This window comes from Alligator mississippiensis, chromosome 3 (assembly GCF_030867095.1).
Source record: "Alligator mississippiensis isolate rAllMis1 chromosome 3, rAllMis1, whole genome shotgun sequence".
NCBI lineage: Eukaryota > Metazoa > Chordata > Crocodylia > Alligatoridae > Alligator > Alligator mississippiensis.
The window spans coordinates 251267638-251289707 of record NC_081826.1 but is presented as its reverse complement, the minus strand read 5'-3'; the positions used below and the strand labels follow the sequence as shown (position 1 = coordinate 251289707).

General features: G+C 43.4%; 1 protein-coding gene across 1 annotated transcript in view; it reads right to left on the bottom strand.

Annotated features, from left to right (window-relative positions):
• Window positions 1–1088: 1088 nt before the first annotated feature.
• The window catches only part of NAIP (NLR family apoptosis inhibitory protein), a 41037-nt gene continuing 20055 nt past the window's right edge, over window positions 1089–22070 (bottom strand). Inside the window, exons 9-17 of the mRNA XM_059725076.1 lie at window positions 18412–18511; window positions 17260–17335; window positions 16406–16463; window positions 12448–14556; window positions 11505–11675; window positions 7910–8071; window positions 6370–6456; window positions 4642–4806; window positions 1089–1828 (exon numbers count right to left, since the gene is read on the bottom strand). Coding sequence (XP_059581059.1) covers window positions 1464–1828; window positions 4642–4806; window positions 6370–6456; window positions 7910–8071; window positions 11505–11675; window positions 12448–14556; window positions 16406–16463; window positions 17260–17335; window positions 18412–18511 — 3293 coding nt within the window. The 3' untranslated portion in view covers window positions 1089–1463. The remainder of the gene's footprint in view (window positions 1829–4641; window positions 4807–6369; window positions 6457–7909; window positions 8072–11504; window positions 11676–12447; window positions 14557–16405; window positions 16464–17259; window positions 17336–18411; window positions 18512–22070) is intronic.

Sequence of the window (22070 nt, the reverse complement as noted above, 5' to 3'; positions counted from 1 at the left end):
ACTTGTTTCCCCTTGTCCTGTCTTTTGTTCCCCTCAGGCATACGTACAAGCACACCCCTTGAACTGCACCCTATTACCAAAGACCTACCCAAGTGAAGTCGTTCAGAAAGACTAGGGCACCTGGACCTCTTCAGCCTCCGCAAGAGAAGGTTGAGAGGCAACCTTGTGGCTGCCTATAAGTTCATCATGGGGGCACAGAAGGGAATTAGTGAGGCTTTACTCACCAAGGCACCCCCGGGGGTTACAAGAAATAATGGCCATAAGCTAGCAGAGAGCAGATTTAGACTGGACATTAGGAAGAACTTCTTCACAGTTAGAGTAGCCAAGGTCTGGAATGGGCTCCCAAGGGAGGTGGTGCTCTCCCCTACCCTGGGGGTCTTCAAGAGGAGGTTAGATAGGCATCCAGCTGGGGTCATCTAAACCCAGCACTCTTTCCTGCCTATGCAGGGGGTCGGACTTGATGATCTATTGAGGTGCCTTCTGACCCTAACATCTATGAATCTATAAGAATATGTTATAGAATCATAGAATCAGAAAATTAGGGTTGGGAGGGACCTCAGGAGGTCAGCTAGTCCAACCCCCTGCTCAAAAGCAGGACCAGCCCCAACAATATTATCCCAGCCAAGGCTTTGTCTAGCTGGGTCTTGAAAACCTCCAAGGATGGAGACTCTGCCACCTCTCTGGGTAACCTGTTCCAGTGCTTCACCATCCTCCTAGTGAGAAAGTTTTTCGTAATATCCAACCTAAATTTGTGTAACTCTTCATAATGTAATACTTTTCTCTTCTTTGTTACAAGCTTTGGCCAGTGAAATACACTATTTAGATGACAATTTTATTAGCTTTAGCATCTACAGAATTTGGAGGTGCAAGCCCTGCTTCAGAGCTATTGGGCCCAGCTGAGGCAGGTATCAATGCATTGGTGATGCTCATGTAATAGTTTCAAGGCTTTGCAACCATAGCTTTAAGACATTGTTTTTTAAAAAAGAAAAAGCCTAGAAGAATGTGAGATTCTTGCCACTTGTCACTGGGGAAATGCACTGTGTGCATGAATCAGACAATGGTTCAGAGAGAATGATTTAAATAAACTTTCTGGTATCCATCTTTATTCCGAGCAGTTCTAGCCCATTCTGCTTTTTGAAATAAAGATAACTCAGTATTTCCTTTAGTTTTTTTATAGCATGCAATTGTATCACTTAGGTACAATCTCCACACAATTATATTTGTAATAGGCTCGAAGAAAGCTTAAGCTTTTTAAATCTTCTATTAATCCCTCCTGCCGAGTACATAAAAGGGACTTCTCATATATTAATGTAAGCAGAACATAGGACTCAAAATATGTTTCATAAAAGACTGCTAAAAATTATACACGCAAAGATGCTGTAGTGTTTGCATCTCTTTAAAGCAGAAGAAAAAATGCAATGGTTCCCGCAGTTTCTGTTAACTGCCCATGACTTCGATTTTTTTCATTCTTGTAAAATTGGTGAGAATGGTAAGCTCCATTGCCAACATAATTTTAAACTCTTGGACTGGGGATGCTGTTCTTTCATGGTATTAAACATTTTAAAGTCTTCTTCATCAAGCAGCCAGCCCCACATCTGGACAGTCACAAGGCTGGGCAGCCTAGACACACACTGAACAAATGATGTCACTGTTGATGCTTGTGATTTGATTTGATGTGTATACATGCGGTTGATATTCAGTTCCTTTAAGCTGGGCATATTGGAAAGCATTTGGAAGAAGTTTGTCCAACCAGCCTCTGTAACATTGTGATTTGATGACAGTGAGAGATTTTCAAGCTTTTGGAAACCTCCACTACTTGCTACCTTTGCTGCAAAAATAAAATAAATAAGTGAATAATAAAAAGATACAGTCAGTACAAAACATTAACCATTCTTTTTTAAAAAAGAGTGAATATGTTCTAGCCTTACATGTGACATTATATTACCATATCTTCTCATATACCACTCACCCCAAAATAAAACACACACTTTGTTTTTGGAAAGCAGAAGAGAGAGCACGAGTGAGATTTTTTCAGTATCATGGCCAACTGCGTGACAGAATAAGTCCTCCTAGAAATACAAAGTGTCCAGGAAGTATGGCATCCCAGGAGCCAGTCTGGGTGAGGTAGCAGGAACTTCCTGGTGTGGTAGAACAGCAAACAAGGCTAAACACTAGCCAGGGGTGGGCAATTATATCGGGCGGAGGGCCGCTTACTGACTTTTGGCAAGCCATTGAGGGCTGCATTACAGGCAGCCACAAGCAGATATATATTAATTTTCTAAATGTTTTAGGGGTCCTGCAAGCCAGACAGAATGGCCTGGTGGGCTGCATCTGGCCCGCAGGCTACATTTTGCCCACCCCTGCACTAGGTCCTTGTGACCCCAATAGCAAGACTGTTACTTCTTTACTGTAAATAGTTATATATATCTATCTATATATATAGTTATATATTCCTATCAATAATAAGGAGGTTACTTCCACACAGCAAGCCTCATCAAGATAGTACTAGCCAGTAGTCAGCTCAGTTGCTGCCTCAAGCACAAGCTACTCCCTCAGCAGTGGCTGAGAAGATTAACACTGGACTCTACCCCTGCTCTTTACAGTCCTAGACAGAAGTAGCACTCATCTTGGCAGCCACTCCAGCCTTCTTTTTCAGCAAAATTATACACTCCAATGTTGGAGAGCTGATTTTGGGGGAAAAGTGCATGTGGCATGCAAATAAATATGGTAATTAATTGATATTTGGCTGTGTAAAGCGAGGCCCACATCACTGCTGCCTTTCTAAGTGTAACCCGGGAGGTACTCCAAGAGGTACCCCCTCTCCAATTGAAGAGATCAAAGCAGGTGCACAAGCACTGTGGGAGGTGTAGGGACTCTCCTCCCCCTATAGAGCAGAGCCAGACCACCACTGGGGACTTAACCATATACCTTTTAATGAGGGAACAATACTGGGAACGTAACCAGTATAAACTAGGGGGGTATAGGGGGCACTACAATGCCCTGAAGGGGCAGGATTCAACAAAGGTTAGACACTTACAATCATAGACATATTCATCCAGTTGACAAAAGACAGGGTTAACCAAAATGTAAAACACAAACAACAGAACAAACAATACTGGTTGGTATTACTGGAAATACAAAAGGCACAAAATACAAAATGTCAAATTACAAGGAATATAGGGCCTAGGTACCTGGAGGGGGAGAAAGGGGGAAAACACAATGGCCCCTTTCCACTGCAAAAGGAATTTCTCCTTGTTAGCTCACTCACCCCAAGTCACTAAAGCTAGGACTTAAACTCAGATCTCCCACGTGGTAGGCAGAAACTCTGCCACACAGCCACCAGTGCTGGTGCTACTTCAAGCTGCTAGGGGTCTTGACCTTCCTGGAGCCCCGGCCTCACGTTGCGCTGCCTGGCCCCTGATTGCAGAAGGTGGAAGCAGAGCTGGGAACCTCTCAGGTCACTGCTCAGATCTTGCTGGTGCTGGGGAGCCTCTCCTGCTGGCCACAGCCTCTCGTAGGGGATCCTGGAGCCCAGTGGGGAGCCTCTCCTGCCAACCGCACACCGCGCTGCTGAGGACCCCAGTGCTGCCTGCAGGTCCCACTCCTTCAGGCTCTTCTGGGACAACTGCCCCTGCCCTGCTCTTGCCAGCTCCTTGAAGCTCCTTCCTTGTGGTCCCTCGCTGGTCTCTTCCCTGAGTCAGCTGCACTGCCCCTTTTATCCCCCTCCAGGTGACCCAAGGGGCCAATCAGGGGACATGGAGGGTGAGTCTCTGGGGCCTGATTGGTGAGGAAAGGGAATCCCAAGTCCTCCAATCATCTTTTGCCCTTTCAAAACCCCTGGACTAAGTCACTACCAGCTAGCCCGTCACATAAGCAAATGCAATGAGTCAACTGACAAATCAAAGATAAGTAAGTTGGGCATCTTTGAAATCAGGACACACATTTTTTGGTCTACTAATCTTCTCAGCTAGAAACCACATCCATTTTAGATGCTATTGAGGCATACACTACTACAAAACTGGGTGTCTAGAAACCAAGGATGGAACCACAGCCTAAAGGAAGGGGTTGTTTCCTTGTTTTTAAATAATCATCATTATTATTATTCCCCTGTGAGCAATTAAATTATTTGGCTAATGTCTTATAAATATCATGCAAGAAATGGGCCTTGAGAAGACATTTAAGAGAGCAGAGGGAGGAGAATTCCTGCATCGATTGACAAAGGTATTTCCTGCCTGCAAGCAGCATGACATATGTTTCTGGGAATGACTGGCTAGGGAGGCCTTACAGGTGAGGACAAGACACTTGAACTTGATATAGCGAGGAAGGAGGGCAATTCAAAGAGAAGGCCAATATAGGCAGGAGCTGAAATCCTGTGCCTAGACCTAGAATTTCAGCACCATGATTCTGTGTGGGTGGGGTGAAGAGAAGCAAAGAGCCTTCTCACAGAGCCCAAAGCAGAAGTAGCATCTTTTAAAAAGCTGGTTAAAACATAAGCAGCAAACAACTTACAATTGTTTAAAAGTGGCTAAATGGGTAAGTGGAAGAATAATTTCTCCTGAAGAAACATTTTCCCTGCTGGGAATGGCTATTTCACAGAATTAGCACTTCTGATTAAAAAAAACAACAAAAAACACTACTCACCTATTTCCATTAGGCTCTCATCATTCAAAGAGTGAACAAATGAAAAGATTCTGAGATGTGGCAGATATGGACACTGCTGAACAATCAGCTTGGCTGCATGCCTTATTCCATTCCCAAGAGGAAGGTTGAGCTCTTCCAGGTTTACAAGACACCCTAACGCAGATGCTGCAGAAGGAGTGAAAAAAAAATATTCCCATTGTGCTCTCATATGAAGACAGGCATATGGATCAGACTACAGATTTCTAAGGACACTTGTTAACACCTGTTGGTGATAATGGCCAGACTCTTTAGAAAATTTCAAAGTAAAGTATATACAGCAGGTAATTAGGGTATGGATAGTTTTCAGCAAAATTTCTACCCAGTAGAAGATACACCTCCAAGGGCATCCCCTGTGGTTTTTGGGGAGGTAAAGGAAGGGGCTGTTTCTCCTGCAGACCTAGGGTGCCACTGAAAAGGAAGCTATATGTAAACCATTCCCAAATCCATGATTACCCTCTTGAAAACCCTGCTGTCACCCAATCTCTACTCCCTACAGTTCTCCCAAGGTTTGTAGGAGGGAAATCCTGCTCTTGCAGACTTGATGGGGAATGTAGAAATGTATACCATGAGCTCTTAAAGCCTCTGAAACTTTAACTGAGACTTCATTTCTTTCAAATGTTAAGCAGGAGTTGAACTTAAGCACGGGTAAAAAATAAAAGGTAACATCTGTCTGACTAAAAGTCACCCTCCATTTCAGTCAATCAATTTTTATTCTTTTGCCTTTTATTTTCTCAGAATTTCATTAATTCTCTGTCCCTGAACATCTTTTCAGATAAATGCACATTTACCCTCTTCTCCCTTTTTTGTGGAGATAAATCTTCCAGGCCTCCTTTAAACATCAAAAGAATAGTAAAAACAAAAAACAAAACATACACACTCACAAAAAACGAAAAACCCACTTTGCAAGATACCATTAAACATTTACAAACAATTTGTGATTCTCAAAAGGTGCTGAACACACCCATCTACACAGATCAAAACCACTGCCATAATTCAGCTGTCTCAGGACTCTGAATAAAAACTCAGCTGAGCTTTGGTTCCAAGGACTCCTAGGTACAGGTTTCCTTCATTTTATGCAGGTTTTGTATGTGCAAATTCACTCTTATGCAATGACCTTTTGTATATCAAAAATTTGTTATATGCAAGGTAAATTCACTCTTATGCAATCGATGTAGTGGAAGCCTGCACTCAGCTGCTTTGTGCGGTGCACTGTGGGAATGATGTGCACCAAAATATAGTCTCCCATGTGGATCTGTGCTCCTCGCTCGTAGTCTGTGACACGTGTTTCTGTAGTTGCCATCCCCATTATGGTAACATTCACCAACACCCTGTGCTTGTGTGTACTGTCTGCTGTTGGTGAATACCAAAATTGTCTTGTAAAAGTGGTAGAAATGGGTCTGGGGGTCAGTACAGTCAAAGTCTTGGAATGTATCCCTATCTGTTACATTATAAAGTGGGTTGGTTCCCTTTATGCAAATTCAAGTTATGTGCAGTTTTCCAGGAACGCATGTACACCATAAAGTGAGGGAAACTTTTATTTCAGTTCTAATCTTTAAAACTGCTTAGATTTTTCCTCCAGCAGTGTGTTATAGACTCCTATAAATGTATCTTCCACATGAGATTACATTATTCTGGTATAACAAAGACACAGGCATATGTCTACATAAAGAATGAAAATATAAGTCATACCAAAGGCTTCAGAAGCTTTTTCATCAACAAACCATTGCTTATCAAGATCCAACACTTTGAGTAAGAGAAAATTTGGCAGAGCAGCAGCTACAAAAAATATAAATGAAAATGTACATTTTGATACTCAAGTTACATTTATTAAAAGAAGAATTCATTTATCTTCAAACCCATGGATGATTAGGCCTTTGCACCTTTGAAAGGAAGCTTATGCTTTTATTAAATGCTATCTATTATGATGTGTCCCTGTAATTCTTGTCCTGTCAGCAAAGGCCCGAGGTATCAAATATAATCCTCCATAATCCTCTTATTTATGAATATAAACATGTTTTCTCAAGATTATACCATGTGCGGTTCAGAAATGACCCTAAATGTAAAATTTAGCTATTTGCCTTGTGATGCTTAGACAAGGAATGCTACCATGAGGCTTGAAAGCATAAAAATTACACAGCTATGTTTGCACATAGGAAGAAGAGTTTATTGAGTGCAACATTAGAGGGAAGATGCTCACCAGTTGTGTGTTGAGGAGACATGATGTTGCATTGTCATAAAACAAACCTAGATATTTCTTAACAAGCATGCTTATGAGTCCCTTTGTCCTTTCCAATATGCTCCTTGGAAGGGTTGCCAGCAATGAAATATACAAACATTTTCCAACATGGGTATACAATCCCATGTTCAGGCACCTAGGTAAAAGTGACTTGATTTTCAAAAAAAACTGCAGCTTCTCTTGATGCTACAGATGCTGACAATGAAGGCACTCATTAGTTTCCTTAACACGGATGTAGGTGCCTAGTTTTAAGACTGATTTTCAAAGTCAGACCAGAGTGCCTAATTCCTCATTTTGCTTTAGTTTCCCAATTCTGTATTATAAAACTGTGTATAGTAATGCCAAAATGGTGAGATTTGCATTATATTGTATCAAAGCTCCCTACTGAAGCTCTATCTTCATACAGTCAGTTTCTCCTAGTTACTGGGCATCTACACATTCACTTAACTGCGCAGCAGACTAATTTACTGCAGTGTAAAGTGTCACAGTCTATACATGTGATGCTATTAGACCACAGCAAACTAATTTTTGCCACCATAAGATAGTACTGTCAGGCAAAAATAACAGTGCCTAAATGCATATGTAAACACGGACCTGGGCACACATTGCACCCAGTCAGCCCAGGCAGCAGGGGACCAGACCCCTCCCTGTCACCTAGCCAGAGCTCTACATGCTTGAGCACTTATGCCCCAGCCAGCCCCAATGCCACCTCCCAGAGCCTGGGGCTGACCACCCAGGTCCCCTGCCAGTCCGGGGCTGCTCTGTTCTGGGTCAAACTGCTACAGCCCCAGGCACCATGTCTGCACACATGCCCTGGACCACAGCAGTTTGAGCATCTACAGGTGCCATTAAGACATGTTAAACTCTGGCTCAAAATGCACCACAGTTTATCATGTCACCTTAATGGCACCTGTAGATGCACCCACTGAGTTTCAGAAGAGGGAATTAGTCACGCTATGCAACTTATTTACTATGTTAAGTGACTTTTCCTACCAAAAAAAGATATGTCTTGATCTCTGAAAAATGATCCAGTTAACCTGATTTCTGTTAGATTCCTGCAAGACGAAATTGCAGCCAGAAGAGGTTTACAGTCAAAGTAGTCCAAATGGTTCAGATGAAAAATGGACAGATTCTGAAAGCCCTGAATAAACTCAACTGTTAAAACAAAAAACATTTTACAATAAATAGATGAAGATACAGGATCAATAAGCCTAAGCCTTTATTAGCCCTACTTGTAAATTTATTTCAAAAGACATGGAGGAAAGATAATTAGCAAGGACTTAAAGTGAATGCACAGAATGATAGCATTTCAGGAACCTCCCCTGCTCCCGCAAAACGTCATCTCCTTTGAGGACCCATAGGTGAAAGGAACAAAAACCCTGACTTCTTGCACTGCACTCCTCTCAGGAAAAAAAACACATTATATTTGCCCTAAATTAAGGAGAGGTTTAGCCATTAGTTTCAACAGTGTTTAACTCAACCCATAATAGAGGAACACAAGACTATAAGTAGTTGAAAGTATCTGACTAGACTAATTGTACTAGTCATCTGACAATTTACCATTTTTATGAGGTAAAACAGCATTAAACATGTCAACCTTCACCACAACTTCTTTATGTGATCCACATTCAGCAAGGGACCTACATGCTCATTAGTACGGACCTACTTAAGTAGCAGTGAGACAAAGCCATTTTCACAGCTTTGTCCTAGCATGAACTGCCCATTTCACGGACATTTTGTGGTGGCCCCACCCCTTGGCACTGACTGGCAGAGAGGCCTGGGGGTGAGGGGGTGCAGGGGATGATGATGACAAGGGGACAGCTGCCATCTTGACTGCTGGCTGCCCTTCATCCAGCCCTGCTTCTCAGCACCGACTGGTGGACAGCCCCTGGTTGGGGAGGAAAGAGGGAGGAGGGACTGCCCCCTTCATGCCACTCCACCAGCCAGCGCCGTCCCCTCCCCAGTGGGCTGCAAAACCCACCAGGGAGGGGAAGACTTAATAAAAACTTATTTGTATTAAGTTCTTTTTTTCAAAGATTTTGCCAGCAACCTTGGATTTCGCAGTTTCCACAAAATCCATGAAACCACAATTTAGGTAAGTCCCTACTCCTTGGTCTCCTTCTCATCTCTAATGTATTGATATGGCAAGCTCTTTTGTTTCCTTTCACATTCTTTGCAAGCACTGTCACAATTTATGCCTTGACCTTTCTGATAAAGTCCACCTATACTATACTCCTAGATTCATATTTAGTCACGTAGCCAAGTTTCCACTTTTTGTAACATTCCCATTTTAGGTTTCATGTTTTAGCTAACCATGTCTCTTGCTATACTTTCAATTCTTTCTTTTCAATAGGATAGTGTGCTCTTAGATGCCTCTAAGGAACAACCAACTCAGCAAAGGTTTTGTTCCCTTAGATTTGCCTCCCACCAATTTGTAAAAGTTTGCCCTTCTGAACTCCAATTATTTTATTCCGTTGGATCTCCTTTCTTCAAAATCATGAACTGTTTCAGTACAGTTTATATTTTTGTGTATATACTAAGACCTCAAATTGGTACTTATACTCCTTTCATTAATATTTAGGCAGTTTAGATGACTAGCCAACTGTCCTGCTAGCTTCCCTCTTACAACCTTGCTCAGATTTCCAGTATTTTCACCCAGTCCTAGGCCTTTATCCAGGTCACCCTCTTTTTATTATTTGTGGGCTTAGGTCTCCTCTTCCTGTTGAACTAGTCTAAAGAATGAATCCCAAAACATTTTATGGGTTACAGCACATATTTCAGAAAAGAGTTAAGCTAAAATTTCATCATGCAAAATTTCATTACATCCCTGAGTTCTTCCAATGATTCTTTAATTTCCACTGTTAAAAATCCACACTGTATTTGTACATTTCAGCCTGCCTAACTTATTATCTAAATGTTAACCACTAAAACTTGTTTTGCCTTCTCCTGTTAAGAAATAGTTTACTAGCAGGCCACAGTATATCCTCACATATGCAGATTACAATTCTCTTCCAATATCATTAGACAAATCACTTCCTATTAAACAAATCCTTTTGCTAATCCCTTGAGTCACTTAACAGAGGATTCAATATTTTTCTAGCTTCTCCCTCTTTGCTGCATCCCTAATTCTGTATCTGTGTCACATATTTAGATTTCCTAGGGGTGACAGAGACCTAGAATTTCATATATGTGTTACAACTGCCACCAGAGTAGCAACACCAAGAATCAGTTAATAATCTGGAGGTATCCTAATCATAACACAGCTTTATGTTGCCAGATTTAAATGATAATCTTCTATTTTAATTAAGTTATAAGTAGCTAAAATGTGTATTTTTCTAACATACAACTCTTCGAAAGAAACCCCAACCAATGTCAGTGGGTACAGAATTAGGCATGAAAGCAATGACTAGTTCACTTGCTTATTATAGTGGTTATGTAGGTGATATGAATTCAGTTCCCAATTTTGCCTTTTTTTCCCCCAGGGTTTAGCAGAATCAGAGTGCCATAGAAGGCTTTTAAATAAATGCCTCCAGTTCTTCTAGGCCAGGGGTGGACACAATACAGCCCATGGGCTGGATCTGGCCTGCCAAATGTTTCTATCTAGCCCATGGCTGCTCCTCTGAAGGAGAATTGTATGTGGCCTGCAGCTACCCTGGCTTTCAGTAGCTCTTGCCCTTCTCCCTTCCCTGAGCTGTAGCTGCAGCAGCAGCAGCAGCCACCCCCTACCCCCTAGCTCCCTTCATATGCTCCAAGGCAGTGGGCACTGAGCTCCTGCCCAGCAAGGCTGCCTGAGCACAGCTGCAACCCAGTGACCCTCCACAGACCAGACAGCCCAGTCCCTGGCAAGTCAAAACTCAGGTAAGATTCTTCCCGCTGGCGGGGGAGGGAGGGGGAGAGAGCCAGGAGCTGCAGGTTATCTGGGCTCTGCTGGGCTGTAGCATGGTAGGGGCATGGGCACCACTAACATGATGCCGTGCTCCGTTCCTGTGTGCTGCTTCGGGCTGTGCAACGTGGGTGTAGCTAGAGCAGCTCCTGCCCAACCCCAAGTCCCTGGCATGCAGCCAGGTCAGGCAAGAGCCTCTCCAGCTGAACCCATGTGGCCCAAGGCGGTGTGCAGGAACAGTGCAGCACTGGTCCAGCCTGGCTGCATGCCAGGGGAGGTGGTGCAGGGAGAAGCAGGGAACAAAGGTTAGGTTCTCTTAACCCAGGGTTGGGCAATTATTTGGGCCACGTAGGGAATTTGGTGAACTGTTGCAGAGGAGGGGTGCTGATCCAGCCCAGGACAGCTCAACAATATTCCCTCCAAGTGGCCCTCTGGCCCAAATAATTGCTTATCCCTGCTCTGTGCCAATTCCTCCTCCTGATCAATTAAGACATAACAATGAAAGGCTCAGAAGGTTTTTAATTTGTTGGAATGACAAGCCCAAGCTAAAAAATGGTAGATAGTAACAAAGGAGAAGAGTGCGATTCTCCTGACAACTGAAGGAAGGGTGCAGTGTTATCCCTAGAGAAAAATTTAAAACAATTATTTTTCTGCAGGAGCGCTCTACCCAAAATGATTGTCAAAAAGGTTTAAAGGTGCACTCACCCAGCCTGGAAGAACCATTTCGAAAGCGCACATTATTGATCAACAATCTCTCCATGCAATGGAGATTTCTGAAGCCACTAGGCACAATATCAAACACATCTTGATCATTCTGTGCATACACCGACAATTCTTTCAAGCAGATGAATTTGTCCAAATTTTTAAACAGCAATTCTGAAAGGTAAATAATGAAACTGGTTTACTTTTCTTGATTATTCTATGTTCTATCTATCCAGTCTATAACAATTAAAATTCCTTAACAACACATCTGGAAAATGTCCTACAATGGCCATTTTCCATAGGCATAAAGAGTTGTATCCATGGATGCAATGATGGGAGCTTTGTAAACCTTTCAACTGCTGAGAATCTGGAGCCCAAAAAGATGATAGAAAACATTTAATGCACAAACATTTTTTTTTGGGGGGGGGGGGCAGGGAGGAAGACGGGGGATTACAAAGAATACACATAGCTTTAATGCAGTTCTTCAGAAAAGCTTTCCTCATAACTAACATTCCCATTTGCAATCCAATTAGTTTCTCTGCTCAAAATCTAGGGGAGCATGCGAAATTAAGAATTAGAGAGAAGCCTAAGTTTCACCACAAGTGCTGAGTTGTTGTCAACACTGTTAGAAATTATGCTGAATCTCAGAGTAGGTTTATGCCATTCACATATTTAAAACTTTCACCCATCATAAAAGCAAAGACTATGTTAATGTGGAGCAGGGCAGCACTGTATTGAGAAATGCCATTCTAACTCTCAAACCACAAACAGTATATAGATAACATTACAGGTTCTGTGTAGGTTAATTAGCTCTGCTGCCTGTTCCAGAACTTAGCATGCATGCAGCTGGTCCAGCATGTAAGCATTGCTTTTGCAATACGCTTGTAATCAGAGAGAAAGAGATTAGAGGGAAAAAACATATTTGGCCAAAATATAGTGATGGTACCTGGTGTTTGTGTTCCTTCTCTTATCTCAAGAGATTCCACTGAAGACATAGACAGAAGCAGCTCTTGTTCTGCTACACTCAAGTTAACATTACACAGGCGGCATTTTTTAAAGCATTCCTTGTGCTGTTCAAGAGCTGGTCGGATACTTTCAACCAGTCCTGGACTATCATTTAGACAAAGCTCAACATGGTCTGAAATGGAGAACAGCACCATTAGGTTCCTGAGATCAGCTTCTTTAAATGAACTGATGTAATTGGCTATAAACTTCAAAACTGAAATCTTTCCACGGCCCTTTGCAAATATGAAAGGAGCCATAACAGAATCTGGCAGATGTCTAGGGATGTGAGACCAAAAGCTACAAATATCATCTTCATTTTTTTTGACCTGTTGTGCCATGTCATTAAAATGTGTAAATGCAAGAGCATAATCCTTATCAACAGTTGGAACCTCCATTTCAGAATAACAGGTTCCTATATCTGAAAAATTTAACTTTAGTTTATTTTCAGTTCCATTTAAAATTACTTCAAAGCTTCTGGGAAATGATAAGCTTTCTGGATAATCACATAAAAACTTCAGCATGCTTTGGTTTTCTAACAAAAAAAGGGTTTTTCCTCTAAGGAAGTCAAAGATGGCTGGGGCACACATTGCAACAGTGTCACTTTCATAAGCTGCAGAAATTGCAATGTTCAGCAAAAGGCGAGTGAAAAATGAAAGACAAAATTCTGACTCCAAATCATCTATTGCCTGCACCACCATTTGTAGTTCTGGGTGATGTCGTAGTAGTTCATCACTTTCTGCTTGACTTTCAAATGCCTCCTTAGAGTGGATCAAGTTAAATAAATGGGTTATGATTTTTGGAACTGCCTTGGAAGGATAGCTGCAAGCATACTGCAATAAAAAGTGATAGGTCCCAGAAACTTTCCTCAACGTGTTGATTTGCTGCAAGTAATACAGTCCTCGTTCCAGGTTTTCTTCAACATCAGAAGCTAGGAGCTCGCTCATCCTTAGCCCTGCCAGGAACTCTTGGAATGATGGATGAAAGAACTGATAAACTGGCTGCAGCCTTTGGGCAGTGAATTTGCTCAGCAGGCCCAATCTCAGAGCTTCATCTCCATCAAGACCTATTTCAGAGAGGTCTTCCTCCCTGAACTCAAAGCACGGCTTGAAAAGACCTTTTAAGGCAAGCTCTCCACAGGAGGACACCATGGCACTAACATGGTCTCCTTCTTCCAAGTATTTTAGGGAGTTATACAGCAAGTAGGCTTTAAAAATAGCCTTGTCACTGAAGATGTTCCCCCCTGGGTATTGTATCCAATATGCACAGAGAGCCAGAGTTAGAAGCGGAGTCTTCAGAAGAGTCTGCATGGTGCCTTCACATTGCAGCTTGTAGATGAACTTTTCCACAAGGGCAATGTTGTGTGAAAACAGCTTCCGAAGGACGTAGAGAGTGCTGTACAGAGGAAACTGCACAATAGTTAAAATTGTATTTGCATGCTTGCGGATTTCTCTGATCTGATTAGTACGCACAGCGATAACCAGGCAGTGTTTGTTGAAGTGGTTCTTTTGTACAAGTCCTTCGATGACCGAGGGGACTGAATTCATCTCGCCGTAGTCATCCAGAAGGAACAGGACCTGGTGCTTTAAGTGCTGAAGGATGTTCCTCAGGGACATTTCTGTTAACGACCCCGGAAATCCCACTAACTGGTTGCAGATGATGTCAGTCAAGCTCTGATCCCCTTTTGTGGCACTCAGGGAAAGATAAAAGACCAACTTGAACCTGCTTAGCACGGGGCAGCAGCCTGAAGCCCACAGCACAGCTACCTTCCTCAGCAATGCTGTCTTCCCACTTCCTGCTTCACCTTCGAGGACAGTGATGGAGTTAAGGTTTGCAAGGATGTCAGGCAGCAGGAGCTGCTGCAGTGGCTGGTTATAGATATCCTTTGAGACAACTGACAGGTCGGCGTAGAGCAATTTCAAATCAATGGCAAAATGGGTAGAGTCACCAAAGGAAGGCAGTCTGCTAAACCTGGTATTACTGTAAGCCTGCCTGAGATGTTCAGTCAATGTCTTTGCTTCTGTGGACCATTCAGGATCCTCAAGGGTCATGTCTGTGAATAGACAGGAGATAAAGAGAATAAAGTGCATGCAACAGAAACCTACAAACCTTGTCAGAATGTTCCCAATGTACAAATGGGTCCCCTGCTCAGAAGTTGCTGAAAGGCTGATGCAGGAGATACTCCTTCTATCTATATTACTATGCTGCATACAAAAGATTCACTCAGCCCAGTAATTCTTGGTGTAAACTGTCACTTGAGGGATGAAATTGGCCCAGAAAATTATGAGGAAATGATCATGCAACAACCAAGAGCATTGCTCAATCTCATCTTCTGCTTGCAGAGCCAAGAGTTTTTTGTTCTATCGCCCATGCTGAATGTGTATGTAGCTATACTGCCAGATATGGTAAGGAAACCCTCAAGCTCACTTATATATGTCATTCCCTCTGCAGCTTCAGAGGCAAACAGTGGAGGACATAAAACCACAGATAGGACTCTCAAGTGGAATCCTTGCTAAAAGGCATTAGCCTTTTTTCCCTTCCTCATCTGTCTGACTTGTGTCTGGGCTTCACTATCCAGAAGCAACCAAATGAGCTAAGTTATGATGAGCCTTCATTCACAGCCTATCTGGTACAATTCTGTCACCTTTCAGTCACACAGTGAAGATAAAAACATTTCATTGCCCCTGCACCTCAAAATGTGTGTTTTAACATGTTTCATTTAAATGACAAAATCATTCACATTGGAATTGTAGGGTCAAGTCTGTCCAACTTCTAAGCCGCCCAGGGGCCACATGTCCAGGGGCTGAACCACAGGTGCTCCCCCCAACCATTGCTGCATGATCCCACCCTTGCACTTGACCCCATCTCCCCCCTCCCTCTTCTGGGCCAGGCTCAAGACTAACCATCAGCTTCCTACACTGCTGCATTCTCCCCACCACAGGGGCTAAGGCAGGAAGTGGCAGCCAGAGGAGGAAGCGGGTTTCCTATAGAGACTCCAGCTGCTGTTGTAGGTGAACACAGAAAAGAGGTCTGGCTTCTTTTGTGTTTTTTTCACTTTACCAGCTGATGGCAGCAAAGGGCTCCTTTTGCTATGAACTTCACTTTACAGGGCTTAAATCTATAGTAGGAAGACCTGGATTTCTAAATATACACCGACTTACAAATCATGAATGGAAGGTGCATGCATCTTAGTAGTGCACTAACAACATGGAACATGAAATGTTATATATTATTATTAAACATGTACAACTGATTTGCCCACTTTTTGAACATTTTTCACTCTGAAGTTACATTGGACCAAATGAATATTAACTGGAAAGAAACAGATGTGATAACTCTATTAACAAACTTTGGGCAGGGATTCATGTCTTCACCACATGTGACTTTTGGGGCCAAAAATCTATCTATTCATGTTATGAGAACTTCTGCCTCACAATTTTAGTAAGTGTATGATGCAATTTTAAGTAGAACAAGGAAAATGGCAAGCCTGGCAGAGAACTATTTAAGTAATGTATATTATGACATTGTATCATCATCATAACAGTGAAAATAACATATTCCTAATTTTCTACACATGACATCTTGAGTGAAATTCACACTTCATAAACTCCATACATTTAATTAAAGTTACATTTCAGCCCTCACAAAAGGGTGGAAGTTGCTTTCACAGCTTTACGACCTTCTGACAGCTCAATTCGTATCACAAGTTACACACTTGACAGACACCTAGACATTCCACTAGCTGCTTTATCTGCATAGGCTGAATCCTGAAGTCCTTATTTCAGTAAGGAACTTGTCTGAGAAAGGGCTCCAAAATTTGACTCGTAAAACAGGCCCCTACAGATTTCAAGAGAAAGGTTATTGTGGATAGCCTTCCAGCTAAAATACTGCACAGTACTTACCAGTTACTCCATAATTTAGAAATGTTATCGCTTCCAAGGTTTCTGACTTGGCAGCTTGCTACGAACAAAAATAAATGTAATCAATTTATCAATCTTTAAAACAGAGGCCACATACAAATATTCATTTTCTACTGGGAAAATCCCTATTCTCTTGGTAGAAACCAAAAGTATACAAACATTTAAGATCTTTCTCTGGCACCAAAATGGTAGTTCTGGCAGAAAAATAAGCTTACTCCAGCCAGATAGAAAAATCAGGAAAGTTTTTCCTGGGGGGAATGAATGTTTATACACTTTCCTTTGGCTTGATGTCTCCTGTGGACTAGTGGAGCAGGAAGGGCTCTCTTTGCCCTTCCCAGACCAGGATTACTCCAGTCTTGGGGAGGTGCAGAGAGCAGGGTACAGGGGAGGCTGCAGTCTAAAACATACCTACTGGTGGAAATTTTTCAGAAATGAACATCCATAGCCAGACTTCAGAGTGCATTGTGAACATACCAGGGAAGTAAATGCACTTCTTGATGCGTTTTATTAACATCAACTTACAAAAAGGACGTAATTTTAAGGACATAATTTTAAAGGCCTCTCTCACATCACTGTACACACAGGGATAGAATTAAAGGTAAATGCCATTTTCTACATGGCTTTGCTCTACCATGCATTGGTGAGTTCCTTTACTCTTCACAATTTAAAAAAAACCAAACAAACTTTACCACTTAGGTATAGGGTTTAAGTTGACTTTAGAGAAAATTTTCATTACTACATACAAAAAACACACAACTTTGCTGTGACAAGACCTTCCATTTCTGAATAGCAAAGCAAGACTTTTCCAGCCAAGAGCAAAGAGTAAAACCTATTACCTGCTCAGACTGACAGGCTGATTTGTTCTCTGCTGGCTCTTCCAGTGTTTCATTGAGTGGTGCTGAGCACTTGCAACTAAAATGAATTTTTCAAATATACATTATGAAAACTGATGGGACTTTTCTTAATTTGCTTGCTTCTATTTTTCTCTTGTTAATGGCAAATGGAAATCAGGCAGAAAACTTTCCTGTTTTTAGATGCTTTTCAAAACACATTTTATACCCTTGGGGAAAGAAATCTAGCAGCATTTCATAGAAACATAGAAAATTAGAGTTGAAAGGGACCTTAGAAGGTCCAACCCCTGCTCAAGGCAGGACTATCCCCAACTATATCATCCCAGCCAAAGCTTTGTCTAGTCAGGTCTTGAAATCCTCCAAGGATGCAGATTCCACCACCTTTCTAGGTAGCCTGTTCCAGTGTTTTACTACCCTCCTAGTAAGAAAATTATTCCTAATATCTAACCTAAGCTTCCCTTGCTGCAACTTGGAACCATTGCTCCTTGTTCTGTCATCTGCCACCACTGAGGACAGCCTAGCTCCTGCTGGCTTTACTTCTTGTCCCTACATTTATCTGCATGGCCACTCTTCCAATAAAACAATACAGTAAAAAGATCTATCCAAAGCTTGGCAAGACCCTTCCTTGACCAGAAACATACTGTTGCCACAGACAATGGAAGCACTGGTTTGTTCCCAGACCTTCAACTCCTCATATGGAGTCAAACCTTTGCTGCTACTGTTGAAAGTTCCCTTCTGTGCACATAATCCCGCTGATTTTAATAAGACCACTTTTGCCATAAGAAGAATGGTAGAACAAGTCCCACATAGACTAGACACCAAGGCACACATCTATCAAACCTACTGACAGGCACCCCTGCAAGGAGTTCAAAGGGGCTGCTTGCAGAGTGAGGGTTTCCAGGACAGCAGCCAAAATCTAGCACTGTGCTGAACCACCCATGTTTGCTTTGTAAATATTCACACATGAAAATGCTACTGATCTAAGCTTCATTTATTTTCAGAATCAAATTTCTCCCACCTATAAGTTTTGAAGATTCAGGTGCTTTAAACTCAAAGATACTAAAAATAGCCATGTTATTTTAAAGGGAAAATGCAGGCAAACACAGAGATAGTTCTTAAAGGCATTTAGTTACTCACTCAGGGAACCATTTTGCGTGTTCTTTCCCTGGATCATCACCTTCTTCCCATTTCTCCAAAAGCCCAGCACAGGCAAAACACTGCACAATATACTTTTTACCTACATGCAGTGAATGACATCATAAAAGGGGGTCATATATGTTTCTGCATTTTCTGATTAACATATCAACAGTACAACATAATCAGAGCATAATTCTTTTTATCAGTTTACATGAATAATTTCAATCTTGTAATAGAATGAAGGGGATCTGTTATTCAAAACAGAAAACTAAACCTTTATGTTATGTTAGTTTCTACAAAATGTTTGAGGAATTCAAAGTAAATTACAAGAGGTTTGCATAATTTCCCTTTTCTTTAACATTATAATGATTGAACCTCTCTCTTTCTGGATTCCAGTGAAGGAAATGTATAGGAAAAGACAGATGCCAGGATCTAGGGAGAAACTCTTCTGAGTTGCTGAAACCGAGCAAGAAGTCGAGTTAATCCTGAGGCTATATGACTACACACTGGAGACCAACCAAACAACCCTCACAGGCCCCTTGTCTTGGAGCCAAGGATGACTTCAATAAGTATCTTTAAGTTTCACATTTTTGTTCCCCATACTTACAAAAATGAACAGTTTTGCACATAGGGTTGTTTGGAAAAATCAAATGAGAAAAACATACTAACAAAGACACACAGTATCTCTATGATGATATGACTGAATGTGTGGATGTGGGGAGACCACTGGATGTAGTATACCCTGAATTTAGCAAGGCTTTTGATACTGTCTCCCACAACATTCTTGCAGGCAAGCTAAGGAAGTACGGGCTGGATGAATGGATGGTAAGGTGAATAGAAAACTGGCTACAGCATCAGGCTTAAAGGGTAGTAATCAGTGGCTAGATGTCTAGTTGGCAGCTGGTATCAAGTGGAGTGCCCCAGAGGTCAGTCCTGGGGCCAGTTTTGTTCAATGTCTTCATCAACGACCTGGAAGATAGTACAGAGCGCACACTCAACAAGTTTGCAGATGACACCAAGCTGGGCAGAGTAGTAGATATGCTGGAGGGTGGCGCTAGGATTCAGAGTGACCTAGACAAATTGGAGGACTGAGCCAAAAGAAATTTCATGAGGTTCAACAAGGACCAGGATGCCAAAGAGGGCACACGTGTGCCCAGTGCACATGTGCCCTTGGCTGTCCTGCCAACCCCACCAAGAGAAGTAGAGTGACAGGACCAGAGGGTGAGGAGCCAGCAGCAGCAGCAATAAGGTAACCTGGGCAAGGAGGAGCCAGGCCAACTGTAGGGAATCAGGAAGGGGTTTTTTCTCCCCTCCTATCCCTATTCGGCTGCGTCAGGCAGGAGCTGCTTGAACAGGTCCCGCAAACAGGAACGCTCTTCAGGGGTGCGCCGGAGTTAGTGCAGGAGTTCGCACAGGAGGGGCCTCAACCCCTAATGTTGGCAGCCTACCACAAGGACTTCAGGTAAGTAAGTGAGGAGGAGGGGTACTATTATGGGGGTGGTGACACGGAGCGTAGCCAGGGATCCTACCCCGGTGCTGCCTCCGGCCCAGAGCTCCTGTGAGGCTTCTACACAGATAGGGCCTTTGGATGGGTTGGCAGTGCCCTGGCCCCGTGTCTGTGGGGCTGCCTGATGGGGGCTCTAGGGACTGGGGTTGGTGGACAGCCCAGGAGTCCCCTCACCTGTCCCATGTATGCCAAGCTTGAGGCCCTGGAGGGACAGGTGAGGGAACTCCAGGCAGAGGTTAGCAGGCTGTGGGGGATCAGGGTGACTGAGAAAGAGATTGATGGGTACTTCCATTCTCTGCAGGACCACACACCTGGAGGGAAGACATCACAGGAGGGAACTGATGTGGCCGGATGGCAGACAGTCGCCTCCAGGGCTAGACATCACGCTACCAGAGTGAGTCCCTCAGTGCAGCTGGAGAACAGATATGAGGCCCTGGTGTCACTGGCAGAGAGTGCAGCAGCAGAGGCCACACCCACGGCCATCACCAAGCAAGCTATGGGACAACTGTGCAGCTGGAGAAGACAATGGGTCATCATGGTGGGTGATTCCCTCCTGAGTGGAACAGAGGGACCCACCTGTTGCCCAGATCCCACAGCATGGGAGGTATGCTGCCTGCCTGGAGCCCGGATTCGAGACATCACAATGAGGATTCCAGACCTGATTAGGCCCTCCAACTACTATCCTATAGTCCTGATCCATGTGGGAACAAATGGCATGGCCCAGAGTAGTCCAGGCAGGGTCATGAGTGACTACATGGCACTGGGAGCCAGGCTCAGAGGTTCGAGGGACACAGGTGGTCTTCTCATCCATTCTCCTGGTCAGCAGTAGTGGACGGCACCACAGCAACTAAGGTAGAGAGGTCAACTCACAGCTTTGGAGCTGGTGCCATTGTGTGGGGTTTGGATTCCTTGATCATGACCTGCATTTCCAAGATAGGACCTTGTTTGGACAAGACGGGCTACATCTCTCTCCAAGAGGTAAGAGTCTGTTCTCTTACAGGTTGGCTGATCTCCTACGCAGGGCTTTAAACTAGGTTCGTTGGGGGATGGGGATGTTGACAACAGGGTGAGGCCAGGAACAACAAACCATGAGCCAGGCACTGGCACAATCCAGGTAAGTACCAAGGGCCCCGCTAAGCATCAGGATGGGGAAGTAGTAAGGGAAGCTATTGAGGGGCTTAGATGTCTCTATACTAATGTTAGGAGCATGGGGAACAAGCAGGAAGAATTTGCACTCCTGCTTGCAAATAAAGAATTCAACCTGGTTGGCCTACTAAAAACCTGGTGGGACCCTACCCATGACTGGGTGGTGGGCATTGAGGGCTACAGGCTGTACAGACAGGATAGAGTGGGGAAAAAAGCAGGGGCATTGCTCTCTATGTTAAGGAGCAACATACATCTTCTGTAGTTAATTTGGGCCTAGAAGAAGGGCAAATTGAGGTACTATGGGTCATATTACAGGGAGGGGTTGGGGGAAAAGGGACTTGGTAATGGGGATTTATTACAGACCCCCACACCAGGGAGATGAGTTAGACCTAGAATTTGAGACAGCTCTCAGAGGCAGTGTGCTCAAAGGACCTGGTCGTCATGGGTGAACTAAACTTCCCAGACATCTGCTGGGAGGAACAGGCAGCCAGGTCTGCCCATTCACATAAATTTCTAACCTGCTTACAGGACCTTCACCTACCACAGAAGGTAAATTTTCCCACTAGGGGAAATGCCTTAATAGACTTGGTGCTGGCCACAGGGGATGACTTGGTGGGGGATCTGCAGGTACATGGTAACCAAGGGTATAGTGACCACCTATTGATAGAGTTCACTATCCGGCAAAAGGTGGGAAAGATAATTACTAGGTCTGAAGCGCTAGACTTCAGGAAGGCCAACTTCAACAAGTTCAGGCGATTAGTTAGGGAGGGACTGCAAGGCAAAAGCATCGGAGAGATGGGAGCCTAGGAAAGATGGGCGTTTCTCAAGGGATTGATCCTGTAGGCACAAAAAGGGGCCATCCCAGTACACATAAAGTGGGGCAAAAGAGCAAAGAAACCCTCTTGCTTGAGCAGGGAAATCCAGGAGAGCCTGGAGGAGAAGAGAGGCCAACAGGCTGTGGAGGCAGGGGGCAGACACCAAGGAGAAGTATACCTGGCTCGAGTTT